The following is a 14,540-nucleotide window of genomic DNA, read 5'->3' as shown; positions in this document are numbered from 1 at the left end:
GGAAACAAAGGCCAGCATCAAATCGGGGCAAAATATGGAAAAATGTTAAGGCAAAATTAAAGGCACTCTATCTGAATGCACACAGCATTCACAGCAAGTTAGATGAATTGACTGCACAAATGGAAGATAACGGATGTGATCCAATTGCCATTACGGAGATGTGGCTGCAGGGGAACCAAAGCTGGGACCTGAGTATTCAAGGGTATTCGACATTTAGGAAGGATAGACAAAAAGGAAAAGGAGCTGGGGTAGTGCTATTAATAAACTATGAGATCTGTACATTAGTGAGAGAGGATCTTGAATTGGAAGTTCAAGATGTAGAATCAATTTGGGTGGAGCTAAGAAACAGCAAGGGGCAGCAAACATTGGTGGGAGTTGTTTGTAGGCCACCAAACAATAGTGGTAATGTAGGGCATGGTATAAATCAGGAAATTAGAGGTGCATGTAACGAGGGTAATACAGTAATCATGGGGGACTTAAATCTACATATAGATTGGGTAAATGTAATTAGCACTAATGCTGTGGAGGATGAATTCCTGGAATGTATGCAAGATGGTTTTCTAGAACAGTATGTTGAGAAACCAACTAGAGAATAGTCTATTTTAGATCTAGTATTGTACAATGAGAAAGGGATGATTAATAATCTTGTTGTAAAGGAGCCTTTAGGGAAGAGTGACCATAATGTGATAGAATTTTACATCAAGTTTGAAAGTGATATAGTTCAATCCGAAACTAGGGCCTTAAATCTAAACAAAGGAAACTACGAAGGTATGAGTGGCAAGTTGGTTGTGGTAGATTGGGAAACTACATTAAAAGGTATGACGGTAGGCAGACAATGGCTAGTATTTAAATAACTAATACGTGGTTTGCAACAAATATACATTCCTTTGAGGTGAAAAACCCAACAGGCGAAGTGATCCAACTGTGGCTAAGAGAAGTTAAAGATTGTATTAGATCAAAGGACAAAGTTGCCAAAAAAAAGTAGTAAGCCTGAGGATTGGGAAGATTTTAGAATTCAGCAAAGAAGGACCAAGAAACTCAAAGAAAGGGAAAGTAGATTATGCAAGTAAACTGGAGAAACATAAACACGGACTGTAAAAGCTTCTGTAAGTATGTAAAAAAGGAAAGATTAGCAAAGACAAATATAGGCCCATTACAGGCAGAAACAGGAGAATTTATAAAGAAATGGCAGAGAAACTAAACAAATACTGTGTGTCTGTCTTCTTGGAGGAACGTACAAAAAAAACCTCCCAGAAATACTAGAGAACCAAGGGACTAGCGAGAATGGGGAACTGAAAGAAATTAGTATTAGTAAAACAGTAGTACTGGAGAAATTAATGGGACTGAAAGTTGATGAAATATCTGGACTTGATTTACATCCCAGAGTGTTGAAAGAGATGGTTATCTTCCAAAGTTATGTAGATTCTGGAACTGTTGCTGTAGATTGCAAGGTAGCAAATGTAACCCCACTATTTAAGAAAGGAGGGAGCGAGCTACAGACCTGTTCACCTGACATCAGTAGTAAGGAAAATGCTAGAATCTACTATAAAGGATGTGCTAAATGGACACTTTGAAAATAATGGTAGGATTGTGCAGAGTTAACATGGATTTATGAAAGGGAAGTCATGTTTGATAAACCTGTTGGAGTTTTTTGAGCATGTAACTAGCAGAATAGATAAGGGGGAACCAGTGGATGTGGTGTATTTGGATTTTCAGAAGGCCTTCGATAAGGTCCCACACAGGAAGTTAATAAGCAAAATTAGAGCACATGGGATTGGGGGTAATATACTGGCATAGATTGAGAATTGGTTAATGGACAGAAAACAAGAGTAGTAATAAACGAGTCATTCTCAGGTTGGCAGACTATGACTAGTGGGGTATCGCAAGAATCAGTGCTTGGGGCCCCAGCTATTCCAAATCATTGACATAGATTGTGATGTGGGAACCAAATGTAATATTTCCAAGTTTACTGATGACACAAAACTAGGTGGGAATGTGAGTTGTGAGGAGTATGCAAAGAGGCTTCATGGGGATTTAGACAGGCTAAATGAGTGAGAAAGAACATGGCAGATGGAATATAATGTGGAAAAATGTGAAGTTATCTACTTTGGTAGGAACAACCGAAATGCAGAGTATTTCTTAAATGGTGAGAGAATGGGAAGTGTTGATGTCCAAAGGGACCTGGGTGTCCTCGTTCATGAGTCACTGAAAGGTAACATGTAGGTGCAGCAAACAATTGGGAAGGCAGATGGTATGTTGGCTTTTTATTGCAAGAGAATTTGAGTAAAGGAGTAAAGAAATCTTGCTGCAATTATATAGCATCTTGAGACCGCACCTGGAGTATTGTGCATAGTTTTGGTCTCTTTACTTAAGGAAGGATCTATATGCCATAGAGGGAATGCAACGAAGGTTCACCAGACTACTTCCTGGGATGACGGGATTGTCCTGTGATAAATTGAGGAGGCTGGGTCTATATAGAGTTTCGAAGAATGCGAGGTGATCTCATTGAAGCATACAAAATTCTTACAGGGCTCAACAGGGTAAATGCAGGAAGAATGTTGCCCCTAGCTTGGGGGAGTGTTGGGGAGTGCGGGGGAGGTCTAGAACCAGGGAACACTGTCTCAGAATAAGGGGTAGCCCATTTAGGACTAAGATAACTTGGAATTTCTTCACTGAGAGTGGTGAATCTTTGGAATTCTCTACCCTAGAGGGCAGTGAAGGCTCAGTCATCGAGTATGTTCAAGAACATATATAAGAACATATGAATTAAGAGCAGAGAAGGCCACTCAGCCCCTTGAGCCTGCTCCGCCATTCAATAAGTTCATGGTTGAACTGATTTCTCCACATTACCACCTACCCCCATTAACCTTTCACCCCCTTGCTTATCAAGAATCTATCTACCTCTGCCTTAAACATATTCAAAGACTCTGCTTCCACTGCCTTTTGAGGAAGAGAGTTCCAAAGACACTCAACCCTCTGAGAGAAAACATTTCTCCTCATCTCTGTCTTAAATGGGTGACCCCTTATTTTTAAACAGTGACCCCTAGTTCTAGATTCTTCCACAAGGGAAAGCATCCTTTCCACATCCACCCTGTCAAAATCCCTCAGGATCTTAGATGTTTCAGTCAAGTCGCCTCTTATTCTAAATTCCAGCGGATACAAGCCTAACCTATCCAATCTTTCCTCATGATAGCCCACCCATTCCAGGTATCAGTCTAGTAAACCTTCTTTGAACTGCTTCCAAAGCAGTTACATCCTTCCTTAAATAAGGAGACCCATACTGTACACAGAGATCGATAGATTTCTAGATATCGACGGCATCAAGGGATGTGGGGATATTGTGGGAAAATGGTATTGAGGTAGAAGATCTAGTTGAACAGCAGAGCCGGCTCGAGGGACCGAATGGCCTCCTACTCCTATTTCCTATGTTCCTCAGAGGAAACATCACTCTTACCAGTATTCAGAACCGAATACCAGTTGGAGAGCAAGATGCACTCGGACGCTTGCATAACCTACCTGGATCTGTTTAACTGTCTGGCAGTCGCCATTTCCTCGCTGCCTGCACACCCTTAAACTGTAGGGTGACCATGAAACTCTTAAGGCTGAATGGCCTACTCCTGCTCCTATTTTTTATATTATGTTCTTAATCTCACAGATGCACTGTAGTGACTCCAGTTGCCACTCAAGCTTCAAAACTGAGAGCTCGAATTCATCCAGCTGACACTTCTGCAACATAAGAAATGTCCTGGAATTCTCACATGGAGTGAGATGTGCATCTAATGGGACTGAGGTGCACTTGTCATACATCTATTTATTGAACTATGTTACGACTGAGGCAGGAGGAATGCACTGTCTTCCTCTAGTTCCACTTCTCCACAGGTCACAACATATATTTAAATGTTTACCCAGTTACTGATGTGATTATATACTCTATTTTTATTTCAGTATAAAATCTACCTACCATGTTTCTTCAATAAGCAACAAAATTATTAATTTATTATAAAACAAGACCTATTCAGTAAAGATACAAAGCATTAACAAAGATTGAAATGTGAAAATTCCCTTAAATTAGCCCAACGCGCGCACACTGGTTAAAGAAAAAATAAAGAAGCTTTCTCTGCAGAGATCTCTCTGCAAAAAAGGCAAATAACACTTTGGCCAAATACTTGATAATTCTTGAATGAAAAGGAGAATATATGGAATGATATCAGTTGTCCTTGATTCTGGCATCCCAAATATGCATAGATGGCTGTCACTAGGATCTTTTTGGAGCAGTTCTCTTCAGACAACTTTGAGGGGTAGTCTGGCAGGCTTTCCAGGAGAAATGCAGCATCAGGGATTTCAGCTATCACCAGATTCTGGAAAAAGGATGAGCTGGTGGCTTCTCTCTGACTGACTGAAAAGAATATCCAAAACGAAATCAACTCTTGACCACCATAAATCTTGACATGTCACTTCTCTGTAAACAACTCCCCCGAGTCACTAAGGCTCTTGCTGTTTACTTAGCTGAAGACATGTGACTTCCAGTAAGTTTGTTTCTAAACCAAGTCTCAAAATCCTTCCAGTGACCTTTTTTAAAAGAAAAGCCAAAGTTCAGCATCTTTGTAATCTCTTTAGTCCTCCAAAGGAATCAATTTCCACAATTTTAAAACACGAGTCCTCACAAAATATTAAAAAATGGAAGTAATTTCATAACTATTAAATTTATCAGAAATAAAACTTGATTTTAAAAAGATTGGAAAGATAGAAGATAGAAAGAAAAAGTTATAAATGTTTCTATCTTTTTCTCTGTCTCAAAAATAGAGCAATCAGGAACAACAAAAGCGACAGAATGGTCTCTTTTTCTCTTCAGCAAACAAAGACTATAAGAAGCATAAGAACATGGGAAATAGGAACAGGAGTAGGCCATTCGGCTCTTTGAGCCTGCTGTTCCATTCATTCAGATCACACAAATGGTAACCTGCTACCTCAATCTGTCTTCACACACTGTCCCCATAATCCCTTGATTCTCTTAGTATCCAAATCTATTGATCTCTGTCTTGACTATACTCAATGACTGAGCATTCACAGTTCTCTTTGCTAGAGTGTTCCAATGATGTACAACCTTTTGAATGAAGAAATTTCGCATCTCATTCAAAATGGCCAACCCCTTATTCTGAGACTGTGACCCATATTTCTAGACTACCTAGCCTAGAATACCTAGCGCATGGGAAAGGCTTCCACTGCTATGTCCAGACTGGCCAAGAGAGTGTGGGAAAATGGCGCACTGACACGGAACACAAAAGTCCGAGTGTATCAAGCCTGTGTCCTCAGTACCTTGCTTTATGGCAGCGAGGCCTGGACAACGTATGTCAGCCAAGAGCGATGTCTCAATTCATTCCATCTTCGCTGCCTCCGGAGAATCCTTGGCATCAGGTGGCAGGACCGTATCTCCAACACAGAAGTCCTCGAGGCGGCCAACATCCCCAGCTTATACACCCTACTGAGCAGTGGCGCTTGAGATGGCTTGGCCATGTGAGCTGCTTGGAAGATGGCAGGATCCCCAAGGACACATTGTACAGCGAGCTCGGCACTGGTATCAGACCCACCGGCCGTCCATGTCTCCGCTTTAAAGACGTCTGCAAACGCGACATGAAGTCCTGTGACATTGATCACAAGTCGTGGGAGTCAGTTGCCAGCGATCACCAGAGCTGGTGGGCAGCCATAAAAGCGGGGCTAAAGTGTGGTGAGTCGAAGAGACTTCGCAGTTGGCAGGAAAAAAGACAGAGGCGCAAGGGGAGAGCCAACTGCGTAACAGCCCTGACAACCAATTTTATCTGCAGCACCTGTGGAAGAGTCTGTCACTGTAGAATTGTCCTTTTATAGCCACTTCAGGCACTGCTCCACAAACCACTGACCACCTCCAGGCGCTTACCCATTGTCTCTCGAGACAAGGAGGTCAAAGAAGAAGCAGCAGCCAAGGGAAACATCCTCCTAGCATCTACCCTTAAGAATTTTATATGTTTCAATGAGATCACATCTCATTCCTCTAAACACTTGAGAGCATAGGCCTAGTCTACTCAATCTCTCCTCATGGGACAATCCTCCCAACACAGGAATCAAGCTAGGGAACCTTTGTAGCACTCCCTTTTAAGCAAGTACAGCCTTCCTTTGGTAAGGAGACAAAACTGTACATAGTACTCCGGGCGTGGTTTCACCAAGGATCTATACAATTTCAGTAAGACTTCTTTACTCTTAAACTCCAATCCCTTTGTAATAAAGACTTACACACACTACTTGTTCTCCTAATTGCTTGCTGCACCTGTGTATTAACTTTTTGTGATTGTGTACAAGGACAGGGAAGGGCCTCTAAATTCCAACATTTCCCAGTCTTTCATCACTACAGCGCACTAGAATGTAAGGATGCTCTTATTAGGGTAGGATGGGGGAAGAGGTGGTTGTGTTAAGACAACACATATGATAGCATTAACAATAGGAAGGAAAACAGTACAATTCCTGATGTCCATTACAGGCATACAGTTCAGAAGGATATGCAAACACAACAGGTCAATAAGCTGGGTGATTTTAATCATCCCAGGATAGACTTGAATAAAGGTAATGCATGTGGTCACAGTGTCATATGCTTTTTAAAATGCATCCACAGCTGTTTCCTACATCAGTCTCTTTTTTTTTCTTTAAAAAAAAATTGAGGCCTGGAGCAGCAAGAGCAACAGAATAGTCTCCCTTGCTGGAGAGAAAGGATGGCATAAGTGCTAAGTTAAGACATGATTGCATGCAGCCTGTATGTGGAAAGCTTAATGCAGTTAGTTTGAAGCATTGCTAGCCTGTAAATTAAGTTTAGCGCAATATTAAAATCCAGTTTTGCTTCAATTTTAATATTGAAATGATTTTGCTTACCATTTTTATATTAACATACAAAACCAAAAAGTTCTGAATGGCCGATATAAAATCTTAAGACCTCAGTTAGAATATTTTGAACCATATTGAACTTGAGAGGGTATACAGTAGCTTCAATAGGGTGTTGCCTGGCATGAGGAGATACAGCTATGAAAAATGACTTGGAAAAACTGGGGCCGTCTTTGTGATAACAATGAAGATTATGGGGGTGATATGGTACAAGTGTTTAAATGCATGAACTGGTGGGATCGAGTATATAGAAACAGAAAAACAAAGCAAAATACTGCGGATGCTGGAAATACTCAGCCAGTCAGGCAGTATCTGTGGAGAGAAAAACAAAGTTAGTGTTTCCAGTCGATCACCTTTCGTCTGACAAAAGGCCATCGACCTGACATGTTAGTTTTGTTTCTCACTTCGCAGATGCTGCCTGACTTGTTAAGTATTTCCAGCATTCTCTGTAGATAGATGCAGACTTGTCCAGTAATTGATGTCAAGAGGAACTACAAGATTAAGAGATTTAGAACAGAGGACAGGAGAAACCTAACCACAGGTGTGAGTCTGTGGAATTCACTTCCAGACTTACTGATTTAGGCAGAAATACCGTCAGCAGTCAAGATTAGCTTGGATTGCTGAAAGAATCAAAAGGGTTTAGAGGGGTATAGGAACTAAATGGGTAAGTGTGATTGGAACCATTTCCTCATGTGGATGATGAATGCCAACTGGGACTGGTTGGGATGAATGGCTTGCTTCTGTGTTGTAACTTCACTATTTCTTTGAACTGTCTGACCAGATCTGGATTATGGAAATAATGTTTATTGTTTTGAGATTCAGACCTGACATTAGTGAACGCACCATTGCAAAACAATTGAGAAGGGTGGAGCAGAGAAAAAGCAATATACAACTAGCTCTATGTATTCTGGATCTTTCATCTGGATTCTGATAATTCCACATTCTTCGGAGAATGTTCAAAAGGATGCATTTTGTACATCTGAAATTGGAAAACTTGCATTGTGATTCTCCTGTTTAGAATCAAGACAGTTTTGGTCATTTCCTGCACGTGGTTTGCCGAAGAAGGAATTACCAAACAGAAGCCTTGATGCTACTATGGCTACCTCGTTCCCTCAGCTAATGTCCTTGCTGTACTGATGTCGCTTGGTCATAGTATCCAGGCAATAGTTGGATCTGAACCCAGTAACTGTCATGGACTGCCTGTTTCCATCTGCTACCCATCATGTTACAATCGCAATTTCTGCCACGTGTCTGTCTACCTCATTCTCTCTTCTCCAAGCAAGTCCTGATCACTCTCCCTGGTGGCCTTATTCCCTCACTTGTTGGCAGATTGCGCTCCCAGTGGGGGTTAAGGAATAGAGCAAACAGTGGCACATTTCCCAGAGACACTTCACAAAAATACTGCAAGAGATTTCAGTTTACTGTACTTTCGTAAATCATACATTTGGGTTTATTACTTTTCTTAATAGTATGCAATTCAAACACGATATTCTGGGACCCCATTGATCAGACAAGTCCTGCAGCAAAGGCTTTGTCTGGAATAACAAGTGTGGACTAGATCTTTTAAGTAATCCAACAAAGCAGTTGTAGTTCAACATTGATTAACATTTAAGTAATTTTGTATGAGAGCAAGGAGGCAAAAGAAGTCATCTGTATTGTGCAGTATGCTGATCAGGAAGGGTATCTAGAAGTTGTTGTGGATAAATCTATAAAGACCAGTTAGGAAAAAAGGCAGGTAAGTTACTGGAAGTGTAAAGAACACATATTGGAAATCTGAAGTAAATCTGTCTGATCTGCTAATTGCTTCCAGTGTTCTCTGGTTTTGTTTTAAGTAATGGACTGGGCTGCAGAGAAGTAGAGTACAGATCAAAAGGGCCACTCTGTTTGTTTATGATCACCTAATCATTGGAAGGATATTGCTCTTATGGGCAGCAATAAAGCATAATCTGGATAACAATGAGTTTAAGTCCTAAGGAGAAGAAAGTTAGATTTGGTCCCTTTAGAAGAGAGGAAATTTCAAGGGTACTAATTGCATTTTCATAACTATGAAGGAGATTGAGAGAGGTGGTCCAGGCCAAAGGTTTAAATGCCAGGGGACAAATTGAAAATTAGGCAGTAAGAAATTAAATTAGGTGGAGGATAATGGACTGTAGAAAAGTTATTAGTACAAATTATATAAATATGTTCAAGAAGCAGCTGGCTAATTTTTGGAGTGGCAGGTTTGAGGAATATCCTCAAGACAGTTGGGGATGGGGGTGGAGGTGGTAGAGTGCAATCAGATGGATTGCAGTGCTCTTTTACATTCCTGTATGTTGCTATTTTTCTAAGTAAGGTGGGTGAGTATGGTTATAATCAATCAAAAAGGGATGAGCTTTTTGAGCCTCATAATCTTTTCCTGCTCTTTTTATTTATTGCGCAATATATTCTCCTATACTACTACAGCAACTATACAATTGTAAGCTGCTGTATTTCCCATGCATGGTTTTTATGTAAAGTTACTGCATCAGATCTAATAGTACATTTCCTGACCAGATTATAATTCTATTATACATTGTGCAAATATTTAAAAAAAGTTTGGACACAATTCTAGTCATTTACCAGAATAACTCCTTTAAGATCAGCAGAGGAGAGTTAACCCTCATTATTTAGCGCCTAACCCACAGCAAGTTCTGTGTCACTGATTCCTTTGTTTCCTGATTTAATAGGTAGAGAGAATTGTGGCCAAGAGGAAAAATAAAAAAGGGCGAACAGAGTACTTGGTCCGGTGGAAAGGTTATGACAGTGATGATGACACATGGGAACCAGACCATCATCTGGTGAACTGTGAGGAGTATATTCTGGAGTTTAACAGGCAGCACAGTGATAAACTGAAAGATGGACCTTTTTCCAGAGCAAACAAACACTCTCTAAACAATGCTCGAAAACAGATTTCCCGATCGACCAACAGTTCTCTGTCAAAGTCTTCTCCCAGATCTCCAGGTGTTGGTAAAGACTGTGACTCAAAAAGCTCCAGCCAATTCTTGTCAAGTCACCAGAAATATCGAAAAACCAGCTCACAGACTTTCTCCGGTAGGAAGACGATGGACCTTACTAAATCTGGCATCAAAATCCTAGTTCCCAGAAGCCCTCTAAAGAATAGGATAGTTGTTGATGGTTTTCAGGATACCTCATCAGATAGATTAGAGCAAATGGCACAGAATCCAGACTCTGTAGCACCAGACCTGGCTATTGAAAAGCCATTTGGAGCTTTGCTTGTCCCTGGAACAGAGAGAGCCAGAATGGGAACCAGACCAAGGACACAACCATCATCACCCCAGATGCAACTGCCAGTGACAGGAGCAACAGCTTCAGCATTATCATTTAATGGAAAAGGTAAGTGTGTTTGCATTATTGTATATTCATTTTAATACAAACGGAATAATTGGCCATTGAAAAATTGTTTCAACAGCTCTGAAGATTGATTATTTTGAAGCTTTGAGGTTACATTCCATAGAGCTACAAATGAAATCTGTTCCAGTACCTTGCCACGTAAAAAAACAAGCAGAATATTTACCCAATCTCATCAGTTGCCAAGGTGGCATCTAAGCATTTTAAGTAAAATTTGGCTTTTGGCATCCTCCAATACAAATAGAATTCTACAAAAATAACTATTCTAATGTCCACACGAATAAACTCTGCATAATTCTTCTGCCGATTCTTTTCATAACATTCATGTGTGTGTTATTTTTGTGGTCTGTGATGCATGCCATCAGTAGTGATCCATATTAGCCGATAAAAGCACACTTCCGGAATACAAAAATTCATCAAGTTTCTGTGCCCCATTCCCTTCTGTGTGTTGAAATTTACTGGGGTTTATATCAAATGTAATAGATTGTGCTGAGCATTTCATTCATTTATGTTTAAACTTAAAACTTGCACTAAATCTTTTTATGTTATTGGATATTTGATACTAAATGCAATGCACCCTCGTTATTTGAGATGCAGGGAATGTCAATTGTAGCATTGAATTTTACATCATAACTCCATTACAAAAATTGCAGTCAGATTGCCAAGAATTTGGAGTGAAAATCAGCTACTACTGTTCCTGCAGTGGCAAAATAAAAACACAGTTGCTGGCTTTGAGAGAGAAGCATCATCTCCTTTATTTTGTCAAAATAATTCTTTAAAGAGATTCTTTTCAGTGCTAGAAATTGCAAATGTAATCATTTTAATTATTTTTTTAAAACATTGTGATTCCATGGTATTTAACCTTGTCAGGTATTTTGAACAAAGTACTGTTTATTTGATTGTATAAATGATGTATTTTATTAAGTCAGGGTATATGCATTTTGAAATTTGATATGATATATGCCATATATGACCGTTTAAGTCAAGGTTGACCTTAACTTACAAATTGAAGCTTATAATTTATTAACAGTATATTCAGTGAAAAGATCTAAAATGTCTTCTGAAGTCTCCACACAAAGTTCTGATTCTGCATTTTCCCATCTCATTTCCCAGATACATTGACATTTCTCCTTGTGTCCTTTCACGGTACTGAATTTTTCTCCTTGAGTATATCTTGCTTTTTTCCAGTTTTTAGATTTTATGCGTTTATTTCTCCTCCCCCTTTTTATGATCCCAAGCCTCGTCACCTTTCACTAACCGCAACCCTACATTTCATCTTCAGAGCCTGTTCATGTCTGAGCTCTTAAGTTGTCTGCTTTTTTTATGGAAATTATTTTCCTCTGCTTAATAAGTTTAGTGGAAAAGTAGGTGAGAGTATGAAGTGTGTTTTATCCACTTTACTCAGACGACTTTTTTTCAGTAGCACTCAAGGTTTGGACAAAGGTGTACCCTGATCGTTGTTACCAACCATTCGTTGTGCTGGCTGATTTATTTGTGTACAAGCACCTCCTCAAACTTTTTTAGCTATGTAGGAACATAAGAAACAGGCGCAGGAGTAGGCCATTCGGCACCTCGAGCCTGCTGCGCTATCCAGTAAGACCTGATCTAATCGTGGCCTCAACTCCCCTTTCCTGCTTGCCCCCCGATAACCCTTGACTCATTGTTTTCTGGTTTTTTTTATTCGTTCAGGGGATGTGAGCGTCTTATTGCCCTTGAGAACCACTGCAGTCCTTGGGGTGTAGGTACACCAGCAGTGCTGTTAGGAAGGGAGTACCAGGTTCTTGACCCAGTGACAGTGAAGGAATGGTGCTATAGTTCCAAGTCAGGGTGGTGTGTGGCTTGGAGGAGAACTTGCAGTTGGTGGTGGTCCCATATATCTGCTGCCCTTGTCCTTCTAGTTAGTAGAGGTTGTGGGTTTGGAAGGTGCTGTCAAAGGAGCCTTGGTGAGTTTCTGTAGTGCATCTTGTAGATGGTACACACTGCTGCAACTGTGTATCTATGGTGGATGGGGTGCCAATCAAACAGGCTGCTTTGTCCTGGATGGTGTTGAACTTCTTGAGTGTTGTCGGAGCTGCACCCATCCAGGCAAGTGGAGAGTATTCCATCACACTCCTGACTTCATACGAACATACAAATTGCCTTGTAGATGGTCAACAGGTATTGGAGACAGGAGGTGAGTTGCTTGCTGCAGAATTCCCAGCCTTTGACCTACTTGTAGCCACAGCCTTTATATGGCTGGACCAGTTCAGTTTCTGGTCAATGGTTACTCCCAGGATGTTGATAGTGGGGAGGATTCAGCGATGGTAGTGCCATTGAATGTCAAGAGGAGATGGTTAGATTCTCTCTTGTTTGAGATAGTCATTGCCTGGCACTTGTGTGGCACGGATGTTACTTGCCACTTATCAGCCCAAGCCTGGATGTTGTCCAGATCTTGCTGTACATGGACATGGACTGCTTCAGTATTTGAGAAGTTGCAAATGGTGCTGAACATTGTACAATCATCAGCAAACATCCCCACTTCTCTCCTTATGATGGAAGGAGGGTCATTGATGAAGCTGCTGAAGATGGTTGGGCCTAAGCCACAACCCCGAGGAACCCCTGTAGTGATGTCCTGGAACTGAGATGATTGACCTCAAACAGCCGCAATCATCATCATTTGTCTTAGGTATGTCTCCTACCAGCAGAGAGTTTTCCCTCTGATTCCCATTGACTCCATTTTAGCTAGGGCTTCTTGATGCCATACTCGATCAAATGCGGCCATAATGTCAAGAGTGGTCACTCTCACCTCACCTCTGGAGTTCAGTTCTTTTCTCCATGTTTGGACCAAGGCTGTAATGAGGTCAGGAGCTCAGTGACCCTGGCAGAACCCAAATTGAGTGTCAGTGAGCAGGTTAATGTTGAGTAAGTACTGCTTCATAGCACTATTGACGACCCCTTCCATCACTTTGCTGATGATCGGGAGTAGACTGATAGGGCGGTAATTGGTCGGGTTGGGCGTCCTGCTTTTTATGCACAGGACAAACCTGGGCAATTTTTCACGTTGCCGTGTAGATGCCAGTGTTTTAGTTTAGTTTAGAGATACAGCACTGAAACAGGCCCTTCGGCCCACCAAGTCTGTGCCGACCATCAACCACCCATTTATACTAATCCTACACTAATTCCATATTCCTACCACATCCCCACCTGTCCCTATATTTCCCTACCACCTACCTATACTAGGGGCAATTTATAAAGGCCAATTTACCTACCAACCTGCAAGTCTTTGGCATGTGGGAGGAAACCGGAGCACCCGGAGGGAACCCACGCAGACACAGGGAGAACTTGCAAACTCCACACAGGCAGTACCCAGAATTGAACCCGGGTCGCTGGAGCTGTGAGGCTGCGGTGCTAACCACTGCGCCACTGTGTTGTACTGGAAGAGCTTTGCTAGTGGTACAGCTAGTTCTGGAGCGCAAGTCTTCAGTACTATTGCTGGAATGTTGTCAACCCATAGCCTTTGCAGTATCCAGTGCCTTCAGTTGTTTCTTGATATCACATGGAGTGAATTGGGTTGGCTGAAGAGTGCATCTGTGATGGTGGGGACCTCAGGAGGAGACCGAGATGGATCATCCACTTGGCACTTCTGGCTGAAGATGAAAAAAAATGCTTCAGCCTTGCCTTTTGCACTGATGTGGAGGGCTCCCTCATCATTGAGGATGGGGATGTTTGTGGAGCCTCCTCCTCCTCCTGTCAGTTGTTTAATTGTCCACCACCACTCAGGACTGAATATGGCAGGACTGCAGAGCTTAGATCTGCTCTGTTGATTGTGGGATCGCTTTGCTCTGTCTATTGCATGCTGTTTCTGCTGTTTGGCATGCAAGTAGTCCTGTGTTGTATCTTCACCAGACTGACATTTCATTTTAGGTATGCCTGGTGCTGCTCCTGGAATGCCCTCCTGCACTCTTCATTGAACTTGGCTTAGTCCCCCAGCTTGTTGGTATTGGAGGATTTGCTGGGCTATGAGGTTATAGATTGTGGTTGAATACAATTCTGCTGCTGCTGATGGCCCACAGCGCCTCATGGATGCTCAGTTTTGAGTTGCTAGATCTGTTTGAAATCTATCCCTTTTAACACAGTGGTGGGTACCCTCCGTGTGCAGATGGGACTTTATCTCCACAAAGACTATGCAGTGGTCACTCCTACCTGTACTGTCATGGGCAGTTGGATCTACAAGCAGATTGGCGAGGACGAGGTCAAGTAGGTTTTTC

The 14,540-nt window shown here is 41.5% G+C and overlaps 1 protein-coding gene across 1 annotated transcript in view; it reads left to right on the top strand.

Moving 5' to 3' along the window:
* Positions 1-14,540, top strand: part of cdyl (chromodomain protein, Y-like) — a 175,834-nt gene that overhangs the window by 113,945 nt on the left and 47,349 nt on the right. Inside the window, exon 2 of the mRNA XM_068054498.1 lies at positions 9,612-10,278. Within this exon, the coding sequence (XP_067910599.1) occupies positions 9,612-10,278 (667 nt within the window). The remainder of the gene's footprint in view (positions 1-9,611; positions 10,279-14,540) is intronic.

The sequence above is a fragment of the Heterodontus francisci genome, chromosome 2 (genome assembly GCF_036365525.1).
Source record: "Heterodontus francisci isolate sHetFra1 chromosome 2, sHetFra1.hap1, whole genome shotgun sequence".
In the NCBI taxonomy this organism is placed as follows: Eukaryota; Metazoa; Chordata; class Chondrichthyes; order Heterodontiformes; family Heterodontidae; genus Heterodontus; species Heterodontus francisci.
Note: the sequence above shows the minus strand (reverse complement) of the source record. Positions and strands in the feature narration are given on the sequence as shown.